Here is a 27237-nt window from a genome sequence, read left to right on the forward strand (position 1 = left end):
TCTTCTCGGTTCATTTTGATTATTTACATGCAATCACCACCGATAAAATAACGGTTTTTACTTCAACACAACAGGAAACGTGTCGGATCCTGTACCACACCCATTTTATTCAGTACAAAGTACGCACACATATAAAGTATATATTAATGTGGCTTTTCATATCTATATAAATATGGATTTAAATAACTAATAATTTACCTTTAATTAAAAACACTTTAGACATGTAAAATTTTAAATACTAAAACCACACAGCTGCCCCCAACCCTTCCCGTGCACAGAATCTGTTTATTTGCAGTGTCGCATCTGCAAATTTTAACCACACATGTGCCAGGCAAACTGGATTCTGACAGACCTTCCGGCAGGGCCTCCTGAATACTTCTCATGAGCGAATACTGTAATTCACTGAAAATTAAGCCCAAAGAAGTGTTGCACAGCTAACGCTGGACTGTTTGGAGTTTAGGAGTTTGGGACTATAAACGATGTCCGTCTTTGCCTGATCCATAAAATAATGTAAAGCGCTAAGCTTACTTTTTCAGTTAACAGTTTTAATCTGAGGGAAGACAATAACATTTACCAAGAAATAAGAAAATTAGTAATTTACTTGGAAATTTAACAAATTAATAAACAATCCAGAGAGTCAAGACTGTAAATTCATTTCCACATTTATTTTATTAGAAAGTGTTACATACATGTTGGCCAACACCTGTCCACTGCAACCCAACACTGACTTATTATAAACTGAGGTGAAAAATAACCAAACGTATTCCTTCATGGACTTTGTAGTAAGGAAATATTTTCAGTCACATTTTCACAAAAGTGAAAAGGCCTTGCAATTCGCTACTGACCATTTCCAACAATCTGAAAAGCTGTACATTTATCTCAGAGAACTACAGTATATACACTTGTGACCAGGATTTAACATAATAGGTGTTATCTGAATGCTTCATTACAGATGTCTAAAAAACCCAAACAATCAGCTGGATCTAGTGTGCAGTGTTTAAGCTTGTTTTTTAATTTTATGCTAATTACTACAACTGTTCAGTTTGGCAACTTAAAAATAGCAAAAACATAACAGCATCATCATGGTTGGGAGAAATAAAAATACTGATACACAGCTGTGAAACTAAAAAGTCATTTACCATAGCCATGTTAAAAAGGTGCTCGGTTAAACTAACTTCCAAGAAGCAGTTTGCTGTTGTTGGTGTCTGTTGGGAAGAGGTCAGGGAGGGCGGTGGTGCACACGGGTCTGCCCAGGACCACCACGGGTCTGAGGTACTGAAGCTGTTTAATTGCCAGGTCCCCACACCCAGCCAGGGCTTTGTCCAGGATGGACTTCAAGTTTTGGACTGACGTGAAGTCCCCAGTCATAGAGTGGGGCTTCAGCAGTGGGGAATGAGTGCGTCTGCTGCGGGTGTGAGAGATTCCTAGCTGGTTGTTCTCTTTGACAGAACAACTACGTCTGAAAGTGTCCCGCCGTTTTGCTAATCCTGTATTTTTGTCTTTTGGAGCGGTTTCTTGTATGAACTTAAGAAATGAAGACTCAAACCCCATAGGCTTATAGCCAGCAATGTCAAAAGCCCGTGGAGAAGCACTACGAGACTGAGAGTCTTTTACGTTTGAAGGCTGTTCAGACAGCTCGTTCATCCTTTTCAGGGGCTGGCGAACGGGAGGACTGGACAACGTTACGGATCCATTTAATGTTTTACTACCATCTTTGTTGCCCGATCCATCTTGGAAGCCCTCTTCAGTAGTGAAACGAAGTGAACATGGTGGTGAGAGATCAACAGTGACCGGGCGGAGCAGAGGCTTGATTTTATCCAAGCTCAGTCTCTCCTCTGGTTTCTGAGTGCTTGGTGTTCCTGCAGCAGCGTCTTCAGCATGCCCGCCTGTGCTCGGCTCACCATATAGCACCTCGTCTGCACCAACGAGGACACCATTTCTCTCAACAGGTGGCAGCTCCTGCTCTTCTTCTCCAGGGAAGCTCAGTGCATCATGATTGTCCTCATCCTGCGTGTCCCCTTTGATGGAATGAAGACTCACGGGTGCAGGCTGTGCCCCTGCGCTTTCCGACTCTGCTTGGTACTCCATTTTAAGAACCCCATTAGGGACGCACGTGCCTGCAACAGTCGGTCTGGCGGACTTCCTTTGAATGAGTTCTTCGAGCTGCTCGGCAGTAAAAACAAGCTTATCTTCATTCTTAAAGACATCTTCTCGGCGCATGTGGTGGACCTTCAGGTAGTGACGGTTCAAGCTGTGCATGTACGTGACGACAGAATCGCAGTCCTGAACCATGCATGGGTAGGCCACTCGCAAGCAGCGATCCTGGCACATCTGTAGTGCTTCTTCGTGAGATCTAAACACGTAACTGCTGAAACAATTTCTTTTCGCTCGCTTTTTCTCTCCTGAGACCTTTTTCTCCGCAGCACCCTCATCACCCAGTTGTTCTGACGTAGCTGTCACTTCAGGCTTTGGACTCTCAGCCTGTGCGGTGGGTGAACCAGGTTCCTCTTTCTGAGGACTCTCTGGTGTGACTATAAGCTTCTTTTGACACCCGGTAATAGACTTCTTGTGAGTGCTCTGCAGACGTACCACCAGCGAGTCGTACAACTCGCAGTGACTATAAAGAGTGTGCTTTTTAAGCGCACCGTCATGGCTGAACACTCTTGTGCAGCCGTCATACTTGCACCTTAATAGCTCAGGTGGTTGCGAGTGGTAATCACGAGTGTGACGCACTAAGCTGCTTTTAAGGTGGTAGGAAGCATTGCAGTTTGCAAAGTGACATTTGAACTGGGGTTGAGGTTCATCTGAGTTTGGGAGAGGCCTTTTTTTGGCAGGCTCTTTTCTCACTTCTGGACTGTGGTGCACATCAATATCTTTTTCCAACAAAAGCTGAGAGCGATTGTAATGATGTACTAACTGGAGGTGGCGCACAAGACCTCCCTGGGTGGAAAAAGCTGCATCGCAATTTTTTGCCACACAATGAAAAGGTTTACTGAACTTATCAAGTATATAGCACAGATTACTTTTGGCTACCAAGCGTCTTGTCGTTCTGACTTGCTGTGTGGTCTTATCTTCACTTTCCTGTCTCTGCTCATCTTCCTCTCTACCCTTTGCCTCATCTTCCCCTTCCTCTTCAGATGGGGAGTGATTATCAAAGTCTTTTCCATTTTCACTTATCGCTGTTGAGTTTTTGGTCTCTTGTTGGTGTTGCAACTTGGGGAGCTCTTTCTTTTTTACCTTTAGGCCGTGGTTTGTCAAAGGCGCTGTTAGTTTTTTTTTAGATTTGGACACTTTGTTTCCCTCATGCTGTACAGATGTTACACTAATCTGATCTACGCAAGTCTCACTCATGTTATGGAACTGAATATAATGGGCCCTCAACACGTGTTTTTCCCTGTGGCTCTTGGAACAAAGGTGGCACACGTAAGGCTTAAAACAGGTGGTTTTCAAAGAAGTCAACCTTTTGGCCTGTTCAATGGTACGGCCATGTCTGGTGTTATAGTGGCGCAGTAAGCTGTAACTTTGAGCCGTTCTAAAGCCACAACTTTTCATCTCACAAACATAGGGCTTAGCACTGGCTAGTGATTCACTACCACCTTCCTCAGTGGTTGCTTGTTGAGTGAGGACTTTAACCTTTTCCTCTGAAAGATGTGGTCTCTTCTGAAGCAAGACAACAGGGGGCTTTGCCATAATTGCCTGATGAAGAGATATTTGAGACGTGTTTGAGTCCACGCTGGACTGAGTGGGTTCATTTGGCAAACTGTCGGAATTCAGGTCCAGTCTACTGAGCCCGATGAGAATCTCTTTGAGAGCATCGTTTTTTGTTTGAAGGCTTAAAGAGTTTGTTTCACTGCTTTTGGGATGAGTGGAAGCTTTTTTTTCTTGGCAAGTGTCCACAGGTTGAAATGGAGTTGGCTCGTTTTGTCCCTTCTCTTCATTCTCCGGTTGATTTTCAGACTTTATCCATTTGGACTTGGATCCCTGCTCATTGTCATGTTTGTGTTCTTTGTTCTCCAGTTTGAGATGTTCTGGGTGAGCACATTTAAGATGTCTCTGGACATCTCTGGCTCTGGAAAACGTCATGCCACACTTCTCAAAGCCACAAGTGAATTTACTTCCATCAAAACACACAGCCACCAAAGTCATTGTTGCTTTGGGCTCTTTGACGTCAGATTCCTGCAAGGAGGAGGAGCAACTCACTGACGAAGCATTCAGGACGTCTCCATTTACAGTGTCAGATTCAACTGACTTAGTAAGGCGAATGGCTGCATCAGTAACAGTCTTAAAAAGTTTCCGCTTTGCCTTCCTTTGAGCCTCAAAGTCCTCTTCAGAGAAAGTGATGTTGTGTGTTGACAGATGCTTTATAAATTCCTTTTTGGACAAGTAATACTTTCTACAGTCAGTACTAGAGCAGGTAAATGCCGCATCTCTGAAATGCTGTGCTTCATGGTGATAGATCTGTCCCAAGTCAGAGTATGTGACATAACAGCCTTTGAGCTGACACTGGTAGTTGAGCTGATAGCCATGGGTTTGCTTGTGTGTGACAAGTTCATTGGAAGTATTAAACTGCGCACCACAGCCTATAACCACACACGCGTAAGGCTGATCACCATAGTGAACTCTTATATGTTTGCGATGATGGTAAGCTGAGACAAAATGACGTCTACAGAAGACGCACTTTTCCCGCTTGTCTCTCATCTGGTGAAAATATTTCACGTTTTCATCACCTTTGTGCTCCGACTTTAAGTGAACATACAAGTACTTGGAATGTTTAAAAGTTCGTGTACATCCAGTTCCTGGACAGGGATACTCATCCCTGTTCTGCAGTTTGAAATGTTGGTCGATGTAATCGAAAGTTACATGCTCGTCGCTGTCCACATGTTTCTCTGTCCCTGTTTTGGCTTGCTGCACAATATGCTGCAAGACATCTGGATCATGGGTGGATTTGTAATACAGCATTAGAGAAGGATCGATGGTGATCTCACCCGGTTCAACGTCGTCATCTTCTTCTATCGTTTTCTGTACTTCCTCAGTCTTGGCATGATTTTTGACAAGATGTGTTTCACTCTCAATGTGTTTTTTAATGTGAGGAACGAGTTTCTTCCGACTCTCGAACTTTTCCAAGCAAATAGGGCAGGGGTGGTTGTTATCCTCTGCATGTCTTTTTGAGTGGTGAATTACTTGGGTGTCCGAGATAGACCTTTTACAAATGTGACAGCAGAAGTTCTGTTTTTTTGCCTCAGAATCACCTTTGATGTCTGTTTGGTTAATAGACTGTTTTTGATCTAGCTGTTCATGACTGTCAAGACCTCCATTTATCCCATTTTGGTGCACCGATTCTACTTTAACAGTGACTCCCTGCAGCTCATGCAGTTTATCCTTCTCAACGGCCTCTTCCTCTTCCCCTTCTGACTCTGGCCTCAGCCCCAGAAGGGAGATGCAGTGATATTTTAGAGTTTTCCAGTCCCAGAATTCGGGGTCAAAAGGCCAGTAAGCTTTCAGTGCTAGTAGCAACTCACAGCGTAGTGAGTTGGGAATAACCTCACTGTCCTGGTCATACTTTTGGTCTGGGCGCAAGTAGAGCTCCTCAAGACAGCTGAAGGCTTCCTGAGCAGGGCCAAGCAGGAACTCTGTGAGTTGGCAGGCACGCAGAACCTCAAGGTCGTCTGGAAGAAGGCAGGACACCGTCTTACAGACAGAGATCTTCGATTCCGAGTCATCCTGCTTTGGAAGTTGAAGGGCTTTCACGCAAAGCTCTACCGACGCAGGTATCCCTGGTTCCTCCGCCTAAAAAGTGATATGAAGAGTTATATTCCCATTATAGAGTGCTGGGAAATACAAAAAAATACCCTGTTACACTGGCTACATAAGCCTCTAAATACACTGCTAAAAAAATTAAAAAATTAAATTAAATTAAAGGAACACTTTGAAAATACATCAACTTCAATGAAGGCAGCAGGGGGCTCATATCCATACTGATCTACACTGATAAGGACTGGTTACTGTGTCAGGAACAAAAGGATTCCACATCATTTGATGAAACTGAAAATGATAAACCTACAAAGTGCTGAATTCAAAGACACCCTGAAAGTCAAAGTGAAAAATAACAGGCACGCTAGTCCATTAGGCTAAAATTTGTCCTCCCAGATCTGGGCCAGGGCATCAATGAGCAGGGCATCCAATCTGTCTCATACATCTTTGTTTTCACTCTCCAGTCAAGTAAGAAGTAATGCAAATATAGTCTGCCTGCCCCCATAATGCCAAACAACTAGAGCTGGGCGATATGAGATTTTTTCATATCGCGATATGTTTTTTTCATTTCAGGCGATAACAATATATATCACGATATAAGCCAAATAACTATATTTGTAAGATTTAAATGTGCCGTTGCTCACAAGTAAAATGTGAAATAATCAGCAGCTTGTTTTTATTTAAATATTTATTTCCCATAATAAGTTCAACAGGGTAGATGTACTTAAGGAACATGAGACTTTTTCAGATAAATAAAGGCAAATATTACAAACTACACAAAAGGCAGCCGCTAAAGCGTTTAAGTTTCAAAATAGAACAAACGAAACAGACTACTAAATTGTCAATTCCACTTAGAAACAAAATATTAATTCTAAAAATAAATCTTAGTTTGTTTTACAGAAGAACAGACAAAACTGACTAACTTTTGTCAATATCAAATAAACTGAGAACTAAAAGGAAATTCTCAATCTCTCCTTGTTGTATAGCTTAGCTTTTCAAACAGTTTTAACAGTTACTTTAGTCTGACAAAAGCCGAATGACGAATTAGCGCTTCCAGTCAGAGACTGAGGCTACGTCCACACGTACACGGGTATTTTTGAAAACGGAGATTTTCCGTTTTCGTTTTTAAAAATAATCCCGTCCACATATAAAGGCAGAAATGAAGGAAACCGCTGCTATGAACATGCCAAAGCAGCAGGTGGCGCTAGATTCCTAACCGTGCAGAAATGTTGGCCAATCAGAAGTCTAGAAGCCTCGGTGGGAAAAAGTAAACAAAGCTGGGGCATAGAAGCAGAACCGAGTCGTATGTGTGGAGGGACAGTAACTGTGTGTATATGTAAGCATTTAAACACTGCAGAGAGTAGAATTAACAGTAACAGTATTGTAGAAATTCATTTCACCGAAACAATAACGTGGCGCAGTGTGACGCATGCACCGGTTTATTGTATTTCCAGACTTGCTTTCGGCACAATTTACAGTGCACGCTACTCTATTTTTTGTCAGACTTGAAATAGCCGAAATACCTTCACACTACGGAACTTCTATGGCTCTTCCGTTCGACAATCTCTCCGGCGTTGAAACCATCATCTGTTTTCTCTTTGGTCACGCTCGGTTGATTTTTCTAGTCGGCACACTCATTTCCTCCATTACCCGCTGGCTGCTTCCCAAACAAACACACGTGCGGCTTGGCACTTGTGCTGTACGTAACAAGTCACGCGACGTGACGCTGCGGCTGTGATTGGTTCGGCTCTGCGCTACTTAATTTGGATTGGCTGACCTTTTTTTTTTTTTTTTTTTAAAGAGGACAAGAGCGGCGAAGTCTATCGCGATAGTTTAATTTCTCTATCGAGTAAAAGTTATATCGCGATACATATCGTTATCGTTCTATCGCCCAGCTCTACAAACAACCTGTTCCATTTTAGTATCACAAGTGTAAAGCACGGGTTTTCACACTCACCTCTGTCTGAATCACACGGACCAAGTAAAGCAAATGGTCGACTGTTTTGGCAATGGCACCTAGCTGAAGGCATCGTTCCAGAAGAGACACTGGTGAGGGGTCAAGCCTCCTCTGAAGCTTACTCCACAATAAAATCAACTCCCTTTAATTTAAAAAAAAAAAAAAAGAAAAAGTTTACACATATAGTTGTTTGTGAATGCAAAAATTACCAAAGAATCACTTTCTTTTAAATAAATTCCTACATCAAGTCTAAAAAAAAAGAAAATTAAAAGAGAAAACTTGTCTTTAAAGAGAGCCCACTCACCAGGAGCAGTAAAGACTCTGCTGCTGTAGCTGCTGTGTCAAGAAAGTTGTGCACAGGATGAACGCTGTATTCTCCTCCCCCTCTGTCTCCAAATTACACGTGATCTCAAGTACGTCCTTGCAGTCCAGTCTCGATATCTACAGGAAACATAATGTTGGCTGCTCAGCAAACAACGAAAGAGGCAACACATCTCCAGTCACTCAACAAAAAGTTACAAATGCCAGAAAAATCAACATCCATGGATAAACGTGTATCTTTTTGTATATTTAGTTTTATGTCAGTCATATACTACCACCAGAATATGGTGATAAAATGTTCTCCCAGTATGATTTAATACAAAATTTGCTGTTTTCTAAGATGCAGACCTTTGAAGAAGTAGTGCTGTTGTAGCTGCAGTACAACATTTTAAAATGTTTAAATGTTTCTGGAGGAATTTCATGACCCCATGAGGACAGAAAATAGTCTTAAACTCTAATGGGGTGAGCATGCCCTTGGAGGCATAAAAAGCGGGGTAACTGAGCCACAGAGGCAGGAGCGCAAAAAAAAAAAAAGAAAGAAAAAAAAAGAAGATAAAGCACATGCAACATCTGGATAATATTCTCATACTAGTCCATCGATCCATCCATCTTCATCCGCTTTGTCCGGGGCCGGGTCGCGGGGGCAGCAGCCTAAGCAAAGAGGCCCAGACCTCCCTCTCCCCAGCCACCTCCTCCAGCTTATCCGGGGGAATACCAAGGCGTTCCCAGGCCAGCCGAGAGATATAATCTCTCCAGCGTGTCCTGGGTCTGCCCCGGGGCCTCCTCCCGGTGGGACATGCCTGGAACACCTCACCCAGGAGGCGCCCAGGGGGCATCCTTGTCAGATGCCCGAACCACCTCAGCTGGCTCCTTTCGATGTGGAGCAGCAGCTGCTCTACTCTGAGCCCCTCCCGGATGGCCGAACTTCTCACCCTATCTCTAAGGGAGAGGCCAGCCACCCTTCGGAGGAAGCTCATTTCTGCCGCTTGTATCCGCGATCTCGTTCTTTCGGTCACTACCCACAGCTCGTGGCCATAGGTGAGGGTAGGGACGTAGATCGACCGGTAAATTGAGAGCTTCGCTTTTACACTCAGCTCCCTCTTCACCACGACGGACCGGTGCAGCGTCCGCATTACTGCAGCTGCAGCCCCAATCCGTCTGTCGATCTCCGGCTCCCTTCTCCCATCACTCGCGAACAAGACCCCGAGATACTTGAACTCCTCCACTTGGGGAAGGAACTCATCCCCGACCCGGAGTGGGCACTCCACCCTTTTCCGGCTGAGAACCATGGCCTCAGATTTGGAGGTGCTGATCCTCATTCCCGCTGCTTCACACTCGGCTGCGAACCGTTCCAGTGCGAGCTGGAGGCCCTCACCCGATGAAGCCAACAGAACCACATCATCTGCAAAAATCAGAGATGAGATTCTGAGGCCACCAAAGCGAAAGCCCTCCGCCACTTGGCTGCGCCTAGAAATCCTGTCCATAAAAATTATGAACAGAACCGGAGACAAAGGGCAGCCCTGGCGAAGCCCATCACCCACCGGGAACGAGTCCGACTTATTGCCGGCAATGCGAACCAAGCTCTTGCAACGGTTGTATAGGGATCGAATGGCCCGTAGCAATGGGCCAGACACCCCATATTCCCGCAACACCTCCCACAGGACACCCCGAGGGACACGGTCGAATGCCTTCTCCAAGTCCACAAAACACATGTAGACTGGTTGGGCAAACTCCCATGCACCCTCAAGTATCCTGGAGAGGATAAAGAGCTGGTCCAGTGTTCCGCGACCAGGACGAAAACCGCATTGTTCCTCCTGTATCCGAGGTTCGACTAACGGACGAACTCTCCTTTCCAGCACCCTGGCATAGACTTTCCCAGGGAGGCTGAGGAGTGTGATCCCCCTGTAGTTGGAACACACCCTCCGGTCCCCTTTCTTAAAGATGGGGACCACCACCCCGGTCTGCCAGTCCACAGGTACTGCCCTGATCTCCACGCAACATTGCAGAGGCATGTCAACCAGGACAGCCCTACAACGTCCAGAGCCTTCAGGAACTCGGGGCGGACCTCATCAACACCAGGGGCTCTGCCACCAAGGAGTTGTTTAACTGCCTCAGTGACCTCGCCCCCGGAAATTGGCGGGTCATTCCCCTCATCCCCAGACTCTGCTTCCTCCTCAGAAGACGTCTCAGTGGGATTAAGGAGGTCCTCGAAGTATTCCTTCCACCGCCTGACAATTTTCTCAGTCGACGTCAGCAGCGCTCCGCCAGCACTATACACAGTGCAGGTAGAGCACCGCTTTCCCCTCCTGAGACGTCTGACGGTTTGCCAGAATCTCTTCGCGGCAGTCCGAAAGTCTTTTTCCATGGCCTCTCCGAACTCCTCCCACACCCGAGTTTTTGCTTCAGCCACTGCCCGAGCCGCATTCCGCTTGGCCTGTCGATACCTGTCGGCTGCCTCCGGAGTCCCACAGGCTAACCAAGCCCGATAGGACTCCTTCTTCAGCCTAGTGGCTCCCTTCACCTCTGGTGTCCACCAATTGGTTCAGGGATTACCACCACGGCAGGCACCAACCACCTTGCGGCCGCAGCTCAATGCAGCAGGTTCGGCAATGGAGACGCTGAACATGGTCCATTCGGACTCAATGTCCCCAGTCTCCCTCGGAATGCTGTTGAAGCTCTGCCGGAGGTGTGCGTTGAAGATCTCGCGGACTGGGGCCTTTGCTAGACGTTCCCAGCACACCCTCACTACGCGTTTAGGTGCACCAGGTCTGTCCAGCGTCTTCCCCCGCTACCTGATCCAACTCACCACCAGGTGGTGATCAGTTGACAGCTCAGCCCCTCTCTTTACCCGAGTGTCCAGAACATATGGTCGCAGATCTGCTGATACGATTACAAAATCGATCATCGACCTACGGCCTAGAGCGTCCTGGTGCCACGTGCACTTATGGACACTCTTATGTTCGAACAGGGTGTTCGTTATGGCCAAACTGTGATTAGCACAGAAGTCCAATAACAGAGCACCGCTCGGGTTCAGATCAGGGAGGCCGTTCCTCCCAATCACACCCCTCCAGGTCTCGCTGTCGTTACCCACGTGAGCATTGAAGTCTCCCAGCAGGACAACAGAGTCTCCAGGTGGAGCACCCTCCAGCACCCCCCCCCCCCCCCCAGGGACTCTAAGAAGGCTGGGTACTCTGAACTGCCACTCGGCGCATAAGCGCAGATGACAGTCAGGACCCGTTCCCCGACCCTAAGGCGCAGGGAACAAACCCTCTCGTCCACCGGGAAAACCCCAACGTACCGGCAGCAAGCCGAGGGGATATTAGGATACCCACCCCAGCCCGCCGCCTCTCACCAGGGGCAACTCCGGACTGAGACAGAGTCCAGCCCCTCTCCAGGAGACTGGTTCCAGAGCCCAAGCCATCTGTAGAGGTGAGCCCGACTATATCTAGCCGGTACCTCTCAACCTCACGCACTAACTCAGGCTCCTTCCCCACCAGAGAGGTGACATTCCATGTCCCTATTGCCAGTCTTGGCAGCCGGGGGTCAGTCCGCCAGGGCCTCTGCTCCTGGCCGCCACCCGGCACACAATGCACCCGACCCCTATGGCGCCTCCTGCGGGTGGTGGGCCTGCGGGAGGATGGGCCCATGTCTCCTCTTCGGGCTGTGCCCGGCCGGGCCCCATGGACTAAGGCCCGGCCACCAGACGCTCGCCCTCGGGCACCCTCCCCGGGCCTGGCTCCAGGGCGAGGCCCCGGTGACCCTATCCCGGGCAGGGTAAACTGTTCCCTCGGTGTCCTTTTCATAAGGGTCTTATGAATCGCTCTTTGTCTGGTCCCTCACCCAGGGCCAATTTGCCATGGGAGACCCTACCAGGGGGCAAAAGCCCCCAGACAACATAGCCCCTGGGATCCCTGTGACACACAAACCCCTCCACCACGATAAGGTAGCGATTCAAGGAGGAGCTCATACTAGTCTGATTTATAAAATGTATAAGAGAGCAAACTAAAAACTTCCTCCTGACAAAACAACAACTTTTTTTTCCTTCACTGTATTATAATAATGAATGTTCTCTCTTCATGGCAGAGAAATTATGTTATATTTATTTAAAAGGCCATTTTTCCATTTCACTCTCTCACACACACAGAAAATGCAATAGGACACTCGATCTAAATATCACTGCACCGCTGACTCAAGTTTTCTTCACAGCTTTATATTTATAAAGTATAATAGCCTCTTTCTTCGCTCACTTAGACATTATGTGTGGAAATGTGAGCCATTTGATTAAACAAAACTATTTTTGTATCATTTTTTTATCCCGAGTTCGAAGCTGTGTGGCTTTTGTATGAATATATATAAAAAAAAATGCCCAACATACTGACAACTCTGTGTGTGTAATAAAATTACACTTCTTTCTTTTCTGATCATGCAAATCCTATACCTAGTCTGCACTTTTATCTGAAACACTGGCGAGACACTGTAATCAAAAGAATAAAAGGAGACAGCATGTAAAACAAATCCAAACACTGCTTAGTAGAGCAGGGCGATATGGCCAAAAATATTTATCACGATATATATTTGAAAATTTGCGATAACGATATAACCGACGATATAATTGATGCGAGACAAAATACAACTCCACAACATTACTAGCGCAAAAAGACAACCTTCCATTTATTTTCACTTAAACAAGAAGCTGGTTTTTATGTACATTAAAGCTTTATAAAAATGTAACAGTGCAAATGCAAATTCCTTGCTGAAAGTTTAACCAAAAGGCATTTCCAGTAGAAATGGGCTGACATATCCTGAGCATAACCATATATAATATCCACTGAAGTTAAAAATAGGTGCTTTGCAACATTAAACTGCAGTGTGCAGTACGCATTTTTCGGACCATAAGGTGCACGGGATTATAAGGCACATTAAGCGAAACAAAGCAGTCAGATAAATCAAACTTTATTAAACTCATTCTTCTTGCTTCCTCCACTTCTGTACCATTGATTCATTAATGTTGAATTCTCTGGCAGCTGTTCTATTCCCATGTTGTTGCAGTATATTAATGACTAACCTCGTATTGTGGATGGATTATTTCAGTTGTTCTCCTGACTGAAGTTTGGTCCGTTTACAGCATCCTGCCATGCGATTGCATTTGTCTCTAACCATGAAGAACCTTCACGTTAACTTTTATAAGTGGAAAAGTGTTAGTGTTCGTCCTCCAGCTTCACTGTTTATGTTATGCTAACATAGCTGTATCGCTAGCGATCACGTAGCACATCATTATATACCAGCTAGCCCAACTTCAGTAACCCTACAAACGTCACTGCTGTTTAGTTTCCTGTCTTCATTTTAGAGCTGGGCGATAGAACGATAACGATATGTATCGCGATATAACTTTTACTCGATAGAGAAATTAAGCTATCGCGATAGACCTCGCCGCTCTTGTTCTCTTAAAAAAAAAAAAAAAAAAAAAAAAAAAAAAAAAGGTCAGCCGATCCAAATTCAGTAGCGCAGAGCCGAACCAATCACAGCCGCAGCGTCACGTCGCGTGACTTGTTACGTACAGCACAAGTGCCAAGCCCCACGTGTGTTTGTTTGGGAAGCAGCCAGCGGGTAATGGAGCCAGCGCATAATGGAGGAAATGAGTGTGCCGACTAGAAAAATCAACCGAGCGTGACCGAAGAGAAAACAGATGATGGTTCCAATGCCGGAGAGATTGTCGAACGGAAGAGCCATAGAAGTTCCGTAGTTTGAAGGTATTTCGGCTATTTCAAGTCTGACAAAAAACAGAGTAGCGCGCACTGTAAATTGTGCCGAAAGCAAGTCTGGAAATACAATAAACTGGTGCATGCGTCACACTGTGCGCCACGTTATTGTTTCGGTGAAATGAATTTCTACAATACTGTTAATTCTACTCTCTGCAGTGTTTAAATGCTTACATATACACACAGTTAGTCCCTCCACACATACGACTCGGTTCTGCTTCTATGCCGCAGCTTTGTTTACTTTTTCCCACCGAGGCTTCTAGACTTCTGATTGGCCAACATTTCTGCACGGTTAGGAATCTAGCGCCACCTGCTGCTTTGGCATGTTCATAGCAGCGTTTTCCTTCATTTCTGCCTTTATGTGTGGACGGGATTATTTTTTAAAACGAAAACGGAAAATCTCAGTTTTCAAAAATACCCGTGTACGTGTGGACGTAGCCTCAGTCTCTGACTGGAAGCGCTAATTTGTCATTCGGCTTTTGTCAGACTAAAGTAACTGTTAAAACTGTTTGAAAAGCTAAGCTATACAACAAGGAGAGATTGAGAATTTCCTTTTAGTTCTCAGTTTATTTGATACTGACAAAAGTTAGTCAGTTTTGTCTGTTCTTCTGTAAAACAAACTAAGATTTATTTTTAGAATTAATATTTTGTTTCTAAGTGGAATTGACAATTTAGTCTGTTTCATTTGTTCTATTTTGAAACTTAAACGCTTTAGCGGCTGCCTTTTGTGTAGTTTGCAATATTTGCCTTTATTTATCTGAAAAAGTCTCATGTTCCTTAAGTACATCTACCCTGTTGAACTTATTATGGGAAATAAATATTTAAAAACAAGCTGCTGATTATTTCACATTTTACTTGTGAGCAACGGCACATTTAAATCTTACAAATATAGTTATTTGGCTTATATCGTGATAGATATCGTTATCGCCTGAAATGAAAAAAACATATCGTGATATGAAAAAATCTCATATCGCCCAGCTCTACTTCATTTATGTTGGAAGTGATAGCAGAGCTGTACGTTTGATTTTTTTCAGAAATCTCTCAGTCAGAACATGCAATATCATGCTTAGGTAACTAGCGAAACTAGCGAGCTAACTTCCGCTAGCTTCCTGCTAACTTCTAACTCCGTTAAATGTAATAACTTTTGTTTTCATGGATGCCTGGAAGTTAAACTTTATAGTTACACCTGGTAAAGCAGCAATGCTGATCGTTTTATTAAAGATGAAAGAATTTAGACAGTTTTTAACTCTAAGTGATGCTGCAGTGTTGTTTGACCTGAAGCATACGGAGTTTAGGACCCAGATTACTCCCAGATTTAAGAGCATCTTAGTCCGACAAATATGACAATGACAACGGCCGCTTGCATGTTCTGCAAAAAAATGTGCTTTGTTGTGTATCTGACGGACAAACACCAAACCAGTTCCACATCACGGAAGTTGCACCATTTTTACAAACCAATTCTGGTTCATCTGTTTCACTCAACAATCGGCCATGTGCGTATGAAAACAAAGGCACTGCGCATGCGCGTTTTACTCCCATTCTATCGCGATATTTCATTTTCCTATCGTTGCCTAACATTATACCGGTATTACCGTGAACGGTATAATATGGCCCAGCCCTACTGCTTAGTTACTATTGATAATTCCTGTACTGACAAAGAATAATTATTATGCTAAGGTTCTTCTGTGTGCACATGGGTTAGATTTATGTACAAAGAAGCAGGCTAAAACACTTTTACAGCATACAATATAATGCCAAACTGAAACTAGGCCACAAAGCACCCAAATGTTCTATCGGCTGGAGGATTTTCTGAGTCCTCCAACTGAAAGCCAGAAAACTGAAAGCTCAATTTGCATGTGGGTTTGAAGCTCTATTTTTGGAGTCAGTGCAGAAAACCCTTATGAATAGGTAAATTTTTTACACTCATTCTAAAAAGATTTGACTTGCAAATATGCCCCATTTTTCTTTATCAGCTAATATCAGTTACAGATTGCTTGTGTATGTGTGACTGAATACTAAGAATGGATGCTTTTGTCTGTCCTCTGAAAGCTTTGGGAGGCCATCAGTCGTGATCACCTGGCACACATTCTGTGTCACACTGAACGCTTCTTATATTTTTGATACTCTTCACGTTGGTTTGGTGAAAATGATAAATGTAGAAACTCATTAATTAATTTACTGAAACACCCAAAAGTCACCAAAGCAACCAATCCCAGCTCACAAAAAGAAACTGCTGGAATACCTCCATTATGGCCTCTTCGTTGGGCAACAGGTGACAAAGCAGGGAGACATATGTCTGACGAAACGTGGCTTGATTAGAAAAGGTGCTGCATTCAGTGCAAGCTTTGGCCAAAACCACAGCTTTGGCAATCTCGCCCATCTTTTCCAGATGTTTCACCCGCATCTCCATGAAGCCCTCGCCCTCCAAGCTGATATATGCATTAACTAAAGACAGAATTCAAACAAAATCCAAGTCACAAATAAAGAAAAAGCCAACGTAGTTCTAAGTAACTATAGTTTTCAAATAAAAAGAACCTAGTTGATTAGATCCTAACCTTCTTCTGGGTTAGTCAGCTGCCCGGTGAGGAGAGATGTAAGGACAGGGTTGCTCCATGCCCCTCCCTCTCCTGTGATTTGGAGTAATGCTTGAAGGTCTGTGCTTCCATACTGTAGCAGGGTATCATGGGCAATCTGCACACAACACAAAAATGGTAACGCTAAATACAATAACATTGTTCGGTCAGCATCTTTATAAACATTCATTTTCATGAATACAAAAAATATAATTATTAAGGGCTATGTTCCCTTTATGGAGGCAGCAGTGCTGCTTTCTCTCTGTTGATGTGTGATAAAATGATAAATGAACAACTCAAAAGGCTGTCACAGTTTGTGATTCAGCACAAGCGATATTTCATTATCTGCTCTACACCAAGCGAAACGTTTGTCACTGTTCACATCTAAAAAGGAAAACAGGTGACAGCTCAGCACAGCCTGGTTTAGAATTACTTTTTCTTTGCTGACAAGTCTGTCTGTAGAAATTAAGACTTTTTTTCTCCTTTTTGAAATGTCATCAATCAATCAATGTCATTCAGCATGTGGGTGAACTAAACTTAATATAGTGACTTCGCAGCCCAAAATCTAGTATCAAAGAAAGTAAGAGTACTTAAAAACCTATATGAGACTTCAGCTACAGAGCTATTACATTCCCATAAATCTTCTCAGTATGTCACAGTTTTGCTCAGCTTGAACATATTGAATCAATTTAGCAACGTATTCTGCCAACTCTTCAGTGCACATTTGCCACAAGAAATCAAGTCCACAGCCATGCGACCCACCCCATGAGACGGAAGCGCTTCACTTCATCCTTTGGAAACAAAACTGCTGAATGTAAGAAAAATTGAAACACTATTCTTTTTAAGTCTTGTATCTTTAAATCCTTTGAGAAAATAACTAACTATTTCAAGCCTGATACTGAAGATATTCACACCTAGATTGGTTTCATATTGAAGTACAGATTTGACAACCTGTGAAGAGTGAGAGGTTATAAAGACAGATGTTTTAGACTCACCACGGGGTAAATAAAAACAAAACAATGCTGTCCACACCAATTTGAAACAGCTCGTCTTTGGGTTTACTTTTAGGAGGGCTTTTACAGAAAACGCCCAAAGACTCAACTTGACCCCCCCCCTTCACAGACACACACAAATTTACTTTTCTCTATGCAGTCACCCATCAGCAAACAATGCTTTGAAGGTCCTGTACCTGAACAGAGTGGTGGAACTGAACCCAGGCTTCATATGGGATTTCATTCTCAGGCACTGACAGCAACAGTTCAAAACAGCTCCTGTAGTAAAAACAAGGAGATGTTTTATGACACTATAATAAAACAGTGCAAAACAGAACAGCCAACGACAGTATGAAGAGTGTGCAGAGTATGATCCAACCTTCAAGCCACCATGGCCGCCCCCCTACAAGGCAGTGTTCCTAATAATTCAATATTAATATTCACTAATATTCCTGTACACATGGATCTGTGTGCATGCCAATTAATATCCTTATAAGTAAGTAAGTAAGTAAAATTTATTTATATAGCGCTTTTCACAGATAAAAATCACAAAGTGCTTTACAACACAGGAAATGGGAATATAAAAACAATATAACAGTAAATAAAACAATGTAAAACAATAAAACTATAAAAACAGCATAAGAAATTAATCAAATGCTTTTCTAAATAAAAATGTCTTCAGCTGTTTCTTAAAAGAATCAATGGAGTCCGTGCAGCGAAGAGACAGTGGGAGAGAATTCCACAACCGTGGTACCACAGTCTGAAAGGCCCGATCACCACGAGTTTTAAAACGAGTGCGCGGTACCACCAGCAGTCTCTGATCTAATGACCTTAAAGCCCGAGAAGATGCATGTGGTTTCAGCAGGTCAGATAAATATTGAGGAGCCTGACCATGTAGGGCCCTAAAGGTTAGAACTAAAATTTTAAAATGAAACCTAAAATTTACAGGCAACCAGTGAAGGGAGGCCAAGACTGGAGTGATATGCGATCTTCTCTTGGTGCCTGTTAAGAGACGTGCTGCAGCATTCTGCACAGTCTGAAGACAATTTAAGGCTGATTTGTTAAAACAAGTAAAAAGGCCGTTAGAGTAGTCTAAACGAGAGGAAATAAAAGCATGAATAATCATCTCAAGTTCAAGCTTTGAACTTAGGCTTCAGGGGATCCTTGTTGGACAAGGATCCCCTGAAGCCTATTACCGCTGACATTAGAGTGGGGTGCGCCTTCAACAGACAGCCGGTTGCTGGCAAAAAGAGAGAGGCAACCATTTATACCCACATCCACAGACAACTACAATTGTGGTGGGAAGCTGGAGCATCCAGAGAGAACCCACACGGACCTATGGAGAACATGCAAACACACTGAAACACTGCAGCTGACCAGATACAAAATCTTCTCGCTATGACGTCAGTGACAATAACTGCATAGTACACAAATATTGAAAAGTGAAGGTGCTTCAATTATTTTGTTTCGTTGCATCAAAACATTTTCAGCAGTGGCCAACTCGTTTGACCGTACGTCCACAGCTTTTTTTAATTCTTCAAGCACCATTCTGTAGGCTTGTGTAAAGATATTTGCACACAAATTGTCTAATTACCAAATAATGGTTATACAAATGTGTCCATTCACATACGAGTTTCTGTTCAGATAGCATATTGGTTTTAACCACCATAACTGCGCTTTACGTGTCAGTTAATAAGTGGGCTGATTTCACTTAAGGTCTTTGTATGTTATAACTTGGCTCTTCTCCATGGCTGGCTAACAGACCAACAACAACATAAGCAAGAGTAGCCCACTCCATCTGACAAAGCACACCCTCTACATGTAGACTGGCAGTCTGTGACTGCCCACAGATTCTTTTAGCTACCTCAAGAAAAAAAGAAAAAAAAAAACTCCCAAAAAACAAAACAACAACAGCATTCCATGTTTACAAGTATGTGCGTCCCTCCTAACCAGAAATGTATGCTTTTCTTCATCACTAACCTAGCATTGCAAATTGTTGTGTAGTTTGTGTACAAGCAAGCGGCCACATGTTGCAAACTGCAGCAAAAACAGGTAAACAAAATGTGCATTCAAACAGTGTTTTTAAACCTAAAAACAAATCAGCATGCTGAAGAAGTTTAACATACCGTTCACATGACTAATACAGTTTATTCAGGATAACAGTGGATTTTCAGTGCACATGTAATGAGACAACTCCCTACACCTTTGATCGCATCATGCCTCTAAACCTTTCCTGGCTGAAGACGTATGACTGGTCCTAGCAATGAACACAAAGGCACAAATCTCTGACCTAGTTCAGCTCATGTTGAGAAAGTCACAAAATATCTTAGATAACTCATTTGTAGTACGAGACCTTTAATGCCCCTTCAAGGACGTCTTGAAGCACATCTAATCCCAAACAACAGCCACTCAATCCCAGTCAGTGTGAGCTTTGATTTCTTTTTGTTTTGGTTTGCAAATGACAGTTACTTAAACTAATATTTTTAAATGACAAAACCAATAATGCTATAGCCTTTTAAAAAAATAAATAATAATAATAATAATAATCATCATCAGTTAGTACCAGGAAGCACAGCATGCATATAACTGTGCACAAAATGAAGAACAAAATTAGCTGAGGTTATTATTACAGTTACCACTGCTTACATTTTACACTTAGTATCACTGCATACCTCAGATTTAAACCATAGCTGTGACATTTACATCAATTTACAAAACCACTTATTTCCTGTGTTGGCAATTTACCCTCTATATTTCAGCAATGTTTTCCCATTTTCAACGTATAAATGTACTTTTATGCCCTGGGCAGAGGCAGGCTGCAATTGCACCAAATCGGTTGGAGGATTTCCATAATATTTAGTTTCTTGTTTGTACTCGGACTGTTGTGAGAAAGCTAAAAGTCTTTCATATTAGGAAAGCCACCTATTGTACTATGTCTCTTTCTGGACTCCTGTATGCATATAAAAGCTTTGCTCACTCTACAGGACGAGTGCTTTATTGGTGTTTCGTTACCCATTCAAATATGGGGGGAAAAAAAAAACAAAAAAAACACACGCACACAGTCATTGATATACATACTGCAAAAACATTTGTTTAATGTTCTTAGACCAATGACGTATCTGGAATAATTCATTTGTACATTCTCCCCAACTCCATGTTCTGCTTTGAATTTATTAAGCAAAGCAAAGAAAGAAAAAAAAGGAAGCGAAACTGAAACAAATAATAAAACTGAACCCAACAGAAAAAGACATGTTAAGAAGGCTGAACGGAAAAATGCGCCAGGATCATCAGTGCCTCGGAATAGCGGCAGGCATATGGAGAACACGAATAAAGCATTTAGTCAGATTGCAAAGTGTACTTGTGAGGATTGGCAGATGGAAAAGAGGGAGACTAGACTCACTCCCACTGGTTAATAGTTATTACCACTTAGGAAAGAAACAATCAGCGTTGGTGTCTTTAATTGTCAACGCTTGATCTCATTTTCAGACAGCACAAGCCTGCTGTATAGGTGTAATGACTTGAGTTTACAGAAAATGCTTGAATTTGAGCTACATTAGACAAAGTTGAGTGAGCAGGCTATTAAGGACTTTGTAAATAATTGAAGAAGCTGAGGGGAGTGCAGCTGTAGAGAAAACAATATAAAAAATAAAAAAATAAAGGAAAATGTGTTTTTATAATCTGTGTAAAACAATCCTTTCTTGAATTTTATTAATATAAAATATGTTTTGACCAAATGATTTGCCTGCTGATTGAGGAATTGGTATTATTGCTTCTCTGATCAGGAGTGAGGATATTGTTCGTGTAAAACTGCTCTCTCGGTGGTGCTGCAGGTAAAGCCGTTTGCAAGTGGTAAAAGATGGAGCCCTGCAATAGAACTGTAGTAAACAGGCTTCCTGTCTAACCAGAGAAGATGAAGGCTGAAGACACAAACTCTCAGAAGAGCTATTCACTGGAAACTAGTAGACAGAGAGAGGACAGGCCCACCTGCCCCATCCCTCTCGCTGTGGGGAATGAGGCACAAGGGGGGGATGTTACTGTGAACAGGTCTCAGGTGGCCCACCCCCACAGAACGCATGCAAAATAACCCAATCTGATCCTGCAGGAGGTGTTTGTATCAGACTCAGTCACTTCTCTAGTCTACTGCATTTCTTTTCTGTTTGGTGCTTTCACTTCCTTTTGCAGTGCACACTCAGAGCCTGTATGACACACTACCAAGAATGTTGATTTTTGTAATGTTAAAATAAAATAAAAAAATTAAAAAAAAGGCTGTGTATCCAAAAACATTAAGTTACACTAGTAAAAAAACATGTTGGTATTCCTTTTGTTTCAAAGCATAATAACTGAGTTTGATATACCTGACATGACATTTGTTGTGATATGACTATTACACATGCACACAATACGTATAGCCTTTGTCTATACAAGTTATATTGAAATGATTTCAAATTGCTCCCATGCATAAACCAGACATTCAAACTACTTTGACACCTATGACACCTCGTACACATTCTCATGAGATAATCAATTGCTTATCTCTCATAATTCAGTATATTTTACAGTACTCACAAAGCTAGCCGCTTCAAAACGAGGGCCACTCTGTCAGACTCTGCCGTGAGGTGGGATCGAGCTGAAGCAAAGCAGTTTATGGACAGACAGTAGACCTCCAGAAGAGGCAGCCCATGTTCCATGGAATTCCTGCTTCCAGCATAGTGCATCAGTGCCTGCAAAAAGACACAAAGGCATCAGAAACTGAAAAAAATTGTTGATGAAGCAGATTTGAAAGTAGAGTAGAAATATGTAGTAGCAATGTTCAAAAACTACAACCAGAAGAGGAAGCATTTGCCATGGATGATCAAAGGTTTTCACCTTAGGGAGATGCCTGTCTATACCTGATTGATCCCAGCTGACACACTGTCTGGTGTGTGCCTGCTGTGCTCCAGATTGGGCCTGAGGGGACTTAACTGTTGCTTTAAAACAAAAAAAGGAAGGAAGACTTCATACAGTACATGATCATCACACATACATAATGATCTCATACTGTATATGACCATTAAATTTGAGTTCTTGGGATGATTCAACCTGGTATAATTTCACACAATTTAAAACAGAATCAAATTCAATTAATTAAATTAATATTACCTACAAGAAACAGGTGTTTTATATAACTCAACATTTACTGTTAACAGGGAGGAAGGTCTCGTTTCGCGCAAATACTCAGCGATCAGCTGTCCTTCAGGAACAGAGAAGTCAACATCTACACCCATCTGTCACCTGCTTGTAGTTGGTGGGTATACACATTAAATCATCATAGCGCTATCAGCATCCCAGGAGTCTCATTTGCCAGATAGAAGGAACTTTTCTAGGTGGTTCTCGAGCCCACAGAGGCACTAAATTAATTCCCCTCTGTCTAAATATACAGTACCCTCTCAAAGGAAGGTAGGAATAAAGTCTAGGCCCTAAAGACCTACATCAGTGTACTAATTACATCCCTGAGATTTCCGACTGGAATTGGGAGTCACACAGATCTTTTTGCCTTTGTTTTATGAAAACCTGGAAGATTGAAGTTAAAACTGTACTGAAATTGAGTTTTAGTGTTAAATCAAGTGTCATTTTACACAGTTACCAACACCAAACATGGGAACGCATACAATCTTTCATCTTACTTATAAGGGGGAAGTTAGAGCTGTTGAAATCATTGAGAAATATTCAAAAGCAGACCTGTCAGGGTGAACTAGCTAATGAATTACTCCTGCTATACCATTCTCAAAGGCTGCTGAACAGGTTTCAAGGGAAGCTCTCTAATGGTTGAAAAACTTGCAGAGTCCCTTAAGCAGCAAAAATGAAAGTGATACCTAGTTTTTAGTTAAATCAGATCCTTTAGAAAGCGGAAGCCACAGTAATTTCCCTACCATGATGACTAGATTTGTGTTTTAACTGGACTCCAATCTAAGATTTCTTTAAGGGAGACTAAAAATCTCCATTGTCGTAACTGACAGATGCGCAGGTTTAGAAACTGTCACATTTCAAGAGCACAGGAAAAGCGTATTTTCTTGAAAGTGGTCAAAATGCAACACTCCTTAGTAGCTAAACGCCCCCCAACAACAAAAATATTATGATAAACATATCTCGACGCTGCCCCGCCCCACAGGCATGCAGTAATACATGATCTGCAAACTGTGTCAATAAATTCATACAAACATCTGTATTACATTTTCTTCGTTGCCACCATAATCACTTCCCAAATAAAGCAAAGCTAAAAGACCTTTGATCTTTGAATGTAAGGCGACTCTAACCTGCAAATTGAGCAACAAATCACTGAGCTGCAAATAAGTCCAACGGCCGTGAGTTGTTTGGGTGTAAAAATAATAATAATAATAATAATGACAAAAAACACAAAAGCATATGCAAATATGCGCAAAAATAAACGTACTGCAATTGGGTGTAATCCTAACCTAAACTTGGCCAGTTAGCTAACAGGCCAGCAATCGTTGCTGGTAATTCTGCTTGCGGGATGCGAGAGGGAAAAAAACAGTCCTCGGTGAGCTAACGATAGGCTAATTGTAGCTTCGATGCTGCATGTACACATTACCTGACAGAAGTTATCGCAGTACTCCGTGGAAGACGCTACGGAGATTTCTTGTTGCCTGAGGACGTCCTCGAAAGCTCTCAGTGTGGCCAGCAGGTTTTCCATTGCAACTAGGGTATCTTCGGCCGTGTCCAGGGCCCAGTCGCTCCATTCGTGCTCTGGTTCGACATTATTCTCCGCCATCTTCACTCTCCACCACAGCGCGTATGCAGTGCAGTCTGACGACCCCATTCAATGCTGTCGGAATATTTAAATACATCAGCTGAACTGACACCAAGATCACCTGAAAAGTAAGTAGAGGGGGTGGTAAGAGCAGAAATACAAAGTGGGCTTGTACTATTATATTCAGGCCGTTGTTGCTATTCCTTTTTAACCGCAATATCGATATACTTTATTTTCTATCCAATATAAACTTTGCTCTCTAAATTTATGCGAACAGTAATTCAGTTATTCTGCTTGATTTTAGCTCTGTGTGCTTTTTCTTACATCCATCTCTTTCTGTTCTATTTTTTTCAGTCTGAAAATAATAACCTTTATTACAGTTTTTCTCGGGTGGTACACTGACACTGATAGTTACGCAAAGCACCAAAAGGTAGCGTGACATAGAGCATAGCACACCTGACAGTTTATCAGACCAGAAAAAAATCAACTGCACTGTACCCCCCCCCCCCCCCAAAAAAAAAAAAAATTCGTAATAATTGGTTGATCAAATATTATTCAACTTTATTCAACTTCGGTGGCAATTTTTCGCTAAAACTGCATGCCAAATAAGTGCTCAGCTAGCGCTATTAGTAAAAATCCGATATTCTAGGAAAATAAATGTTAATCTGAAGTGAATTACGATTAAATATAATTTTGTTAGCGTTTAAATTAAAATAGTTAAGGTGTTTTTATTATCGCCCCACTGTTAGAGACCGGGAGTTTCGCGCCCTCTGGAGGTGACTGCGTAGTATCGTTCTACTCCATTGACCCGGAAATAGATTTCATTTCTCTCGGTCACACGTGTGAAAGGTAAGCAAAGTCTGAAAATAACATCTGCGACGGCTTATTAGATGTAGATCGGCTGCAGTAACGATTGATTAGACGTTGAACGCATATTTTTGATCGGTATTTGTAAATAGATTCTAAGAATATTAACTGGGAAGTATCAGTGAAACAATCGAAAGATTTTAATGTTGACACAAGTCTGTGACGTGTCTGCGTTCATTTTGGGTGTTTAAAACCCTTTTGTTTCACACAGTACCAACTGGTTATCATGGGGAAGTCCAAACAAACCCGAAACCACAACAATGGCAAGAAGAAGAACATTGCAAAGACCTGGAAGACAAAGCGCAGGACCAAAGACCTGGATCAGATCCACTCAGACATGAAGCCTGACACAGCTGCTAAACTGCTGCATCAGGAGGTTGACTACGATGTAACCGGATGTGCACAACACTACTGCTTACACTGCGCGTAGGTATTTCTCTGTTTACTGTAACAGTCCATCTGTTAACTGACTTTGCTTGATATATATGCTGCTTACTAAACTCTTAGTCTTCATCAGTATTTCCTTTAGTAAGATATTTAATATTTCACCTTAAGTTCTGCCGAACTTTTCCCATTGGGGTAGGAAAAGAAGTAAATCTTCCCATATGAAAAGCTGGAATGGAGAAATATTCTGTATTGTCCAAGTCTGAGGCCACAGGTCTCAACTGGAAAAGGGTGGCGTACCCAATGATGAATGATTCGAGCAAATTTCAGTCCTAATCCAGGGTTCCAGATCCTCATGGCTTCCTTAAAATGAAATGCCCTCTTCTTATACTCTCTTATGCTGTGAGCTGTTCATCTGTTAAATTTTTAAGAAATATAGATTTTATTTTAATGTGATGGCTCTTCTTGTTTTGCAGGAGATATTTTGTGGATATGAGATCCTTGAAAGAGCACTTCAAAACTAAAGTGCATAAAAAACGGTAAGCGGACCACTCTACAGTCACATATTTGGACTTACAGCTCGTAATCCTATCCATGTAAGTTTCATGGCTTACCTCCTTTTTTCCCCATCCAGACTGAAACAGCTCAGAGAAGAGCCCTACACCCAGGAAGAGGCAGAGAGAGCAGCAGGCATGGGCTCATACATCCCTCCAAAAGTTGTTGAAGTGAAGACCCAACCATTAGAGGAGGACATGGAATGAAAGCCTCTGACATTAATCCACAGACTGATTAACTCATAAAAGAGGCATTAGCAGTTAATGCTTGCAGTTATTGTTGTCACATACTTTAGTAGCAAATCTGAAAATGCCTTTTGTGACAGATAATGTTTGTTTTTCAGCCAGCTGTGAGAAACGTGGTTGTTAAACTTCCATCACCAAGTTCAGAAGACTTCTCCTTACAATCAGATGCATTGTCTGCCTATGTAAATACAAAGGATGGTGGAATGTTTTCTACAATAATAAATTTTGTGGAGTTGATTAAGTCACATTACACATGTGGAGTACAGCAGTGCAGTTAGAGCTGTACCTGAACTTACCAGACAAAGAAATAGAGGAAAACATGCATTTCTGTACACAAAGTAATATTTATTTTTCACTCTAGTTGTTCATTTAAAATACTGGACAGTTAACTAAGTTTGACTATTGATAGAAAATGTAATTCTGCTGTGTACTGTAGACCTTATTTTGTTACTGCTTCAAATGGAGGGAATTGGAGATGTGCATAGTGATTCAGATGTCTGCGACCAGGCTAACTTATACCTCGTTAAACTTCTAAATGTTCTTAATTAAACAATCTTGAGACAACACTGCACAGAGATCATATCATCATGTCTCATTTTACAGGTCACAAGGATTGGGAATGACACAGTTGGAGTGCTTGTGCTTTAGTTGGAGGCACTGGGTTTCACACGTAGTCCCCTATTTTCAGTGGCGTAGTAACTGAGCAAACTATCATAATTTTAAATATCAGGAGTATTTTTAATGCTTCAGTGGAAATTCTTGGCACTCGATGGCTGTGTGAAATCTACAGTCCATGAGCGTTACCAGTGCTGTAGCCACCTTCAGCTGTTTGTTTGTGAGTCTCTTCATTCAGTTTTGAATTTAATTACCGAAAAGCTAATCTGTTAGGTTGAAATCAGGTGACGGATTGAAAAATATCCCATATGTTTGTCTTGAGAAACGCTTGGGTTGCTTTTGAAGTATGCGTTGAGCAAGAATCCGTTTACTGTGAATCTGTGAAGCTTTGATCAGTTTTGCAGTATTTGGCTGAATCTGAGCGGATAGTATAGCCTTGTACACTTCACAATTCATTCTGCTACTTCTAT

The 27237-nt window shown here is 42.4% G+C and overlaps 2 protein-coding genes across 4 annotated transcripts; one reads left to right on the forward strand and one right to left on the reverse strand.

Moving 5' to 3' along the window:
* Nucleotides 1-644: 644 nt before the first annotated feature.
* On the reverse strand, nt 645-24170 carry rlf (RLF zinc finger). The gene is made up of 8 exons (XM_026152880.2): nt 23943-24170; nt 21920-22074; nt 17551-17632; nt 16344-16479; nt 16031-16233; nt 8013-8149; nt 7709-7850; nt 645-5787 (listed from the first exon to the last, which is right to left on the reverse strand). Exons 1-8 carry the CDS (start codon nt 24168-24170, stop codon nt 1171-1173), a joined length of 5700 nt encoding a protein of 1899 aa, XP_026008665.2. The 3' UTR covers nt 645-1170.
* znf593 (zinc finger protein 593) lies at nt 24087-26723 on the forward strand. 3 transcript variants are annotated; one of them, XM_026152887.2, is made up of 5 exons: nt 24087-24229; nt 24851-24950; nt 25180-25394; nt 25829-25891; nt 25987-26723. In XM_026152887.2, exons 3-5 carry the CDS (start codon nt 25195-25197, stop codon nt 26111-26113), a joined length of 390 nt encoding a protein of 129 aa, XP_026008672.1. In that variant the 5' UTR covers nt 24087-24229; nt 24851-24950; nt 25180-25194; the 3' UTR covers nt 26114-26723. The 3 variants fall into 3 exon arrangements, with proteins under 3 accessions (XP_026008672.1, XP_026008674.1, XP_026008673.1); XM_026152889.2 differs by lacking the exon at nt 24851-24950 and having other exon boundaries at nt 24089-24229; XM_026152888.2 differs by lacking the exon at nt 24087-24229 and having other exon boundaries at nt 24942-25046.
* Nucleotides 26724-27237: the final 514 nt, after the last annotated feature.

The sequence above is a fragment of the Astatotilapia calliptera genome, chromosome 19 (genome assembly GCF_964374335.1).
Source record: "Astatotilapia calliptera chromosome 19, fAstCal68.1, whole genome shotgun sequence".
Taxonomy (NCBI): Eukaryota; Metazoa; Chordata; class Actinopteri; order Cichliformes; family Cichlidae; genus Astatotilapia; species Astatotilapia calliptera.

Coding starts and splice junctions, on each gene's coding strand:
- znf593 (XM_026152887.2), top strand. CDS start 25,195: ATGGGGAAGTCCAAACAAACCCGAAACCACAACAATGGCAAGAAGAAG. Junction 25,395..25,828: donor CACTACTGCTTACACTGCGC/GTAGGTATTTCT, acceptor CTTGTTTTGCAG/GAGATATTTTGTGGATATGA. Junction 25,892..25,986: donor ACTAAAGTGCATAAAAAACG/GTAAGCGGACCA, acceptor TTCCCCATCCAG/ACTGAAACAGCTCAGAGAAG.
- rlf (XM_026152880.2), bottom strand. CDS start 24,170: ATGGGGTCGTCAGACTGCACTGCATACGCGCTGTGGTGGAGAGTGAAG. Junction 8,150..16,030: donor ACGAAGAGGCCATAATGGAG/GTATTCCAGCAG, acceptor TGTTTCCTGTAG/ATATCGAGACTGGACTGCAA. Junction 7,851..8,012: donor CAGAGTCTTTACTGCTCCTG/GTGAGTGGGCTC, acceptor TTTAAATTAAAG/GGAGTTGATTTTATTGTGGA.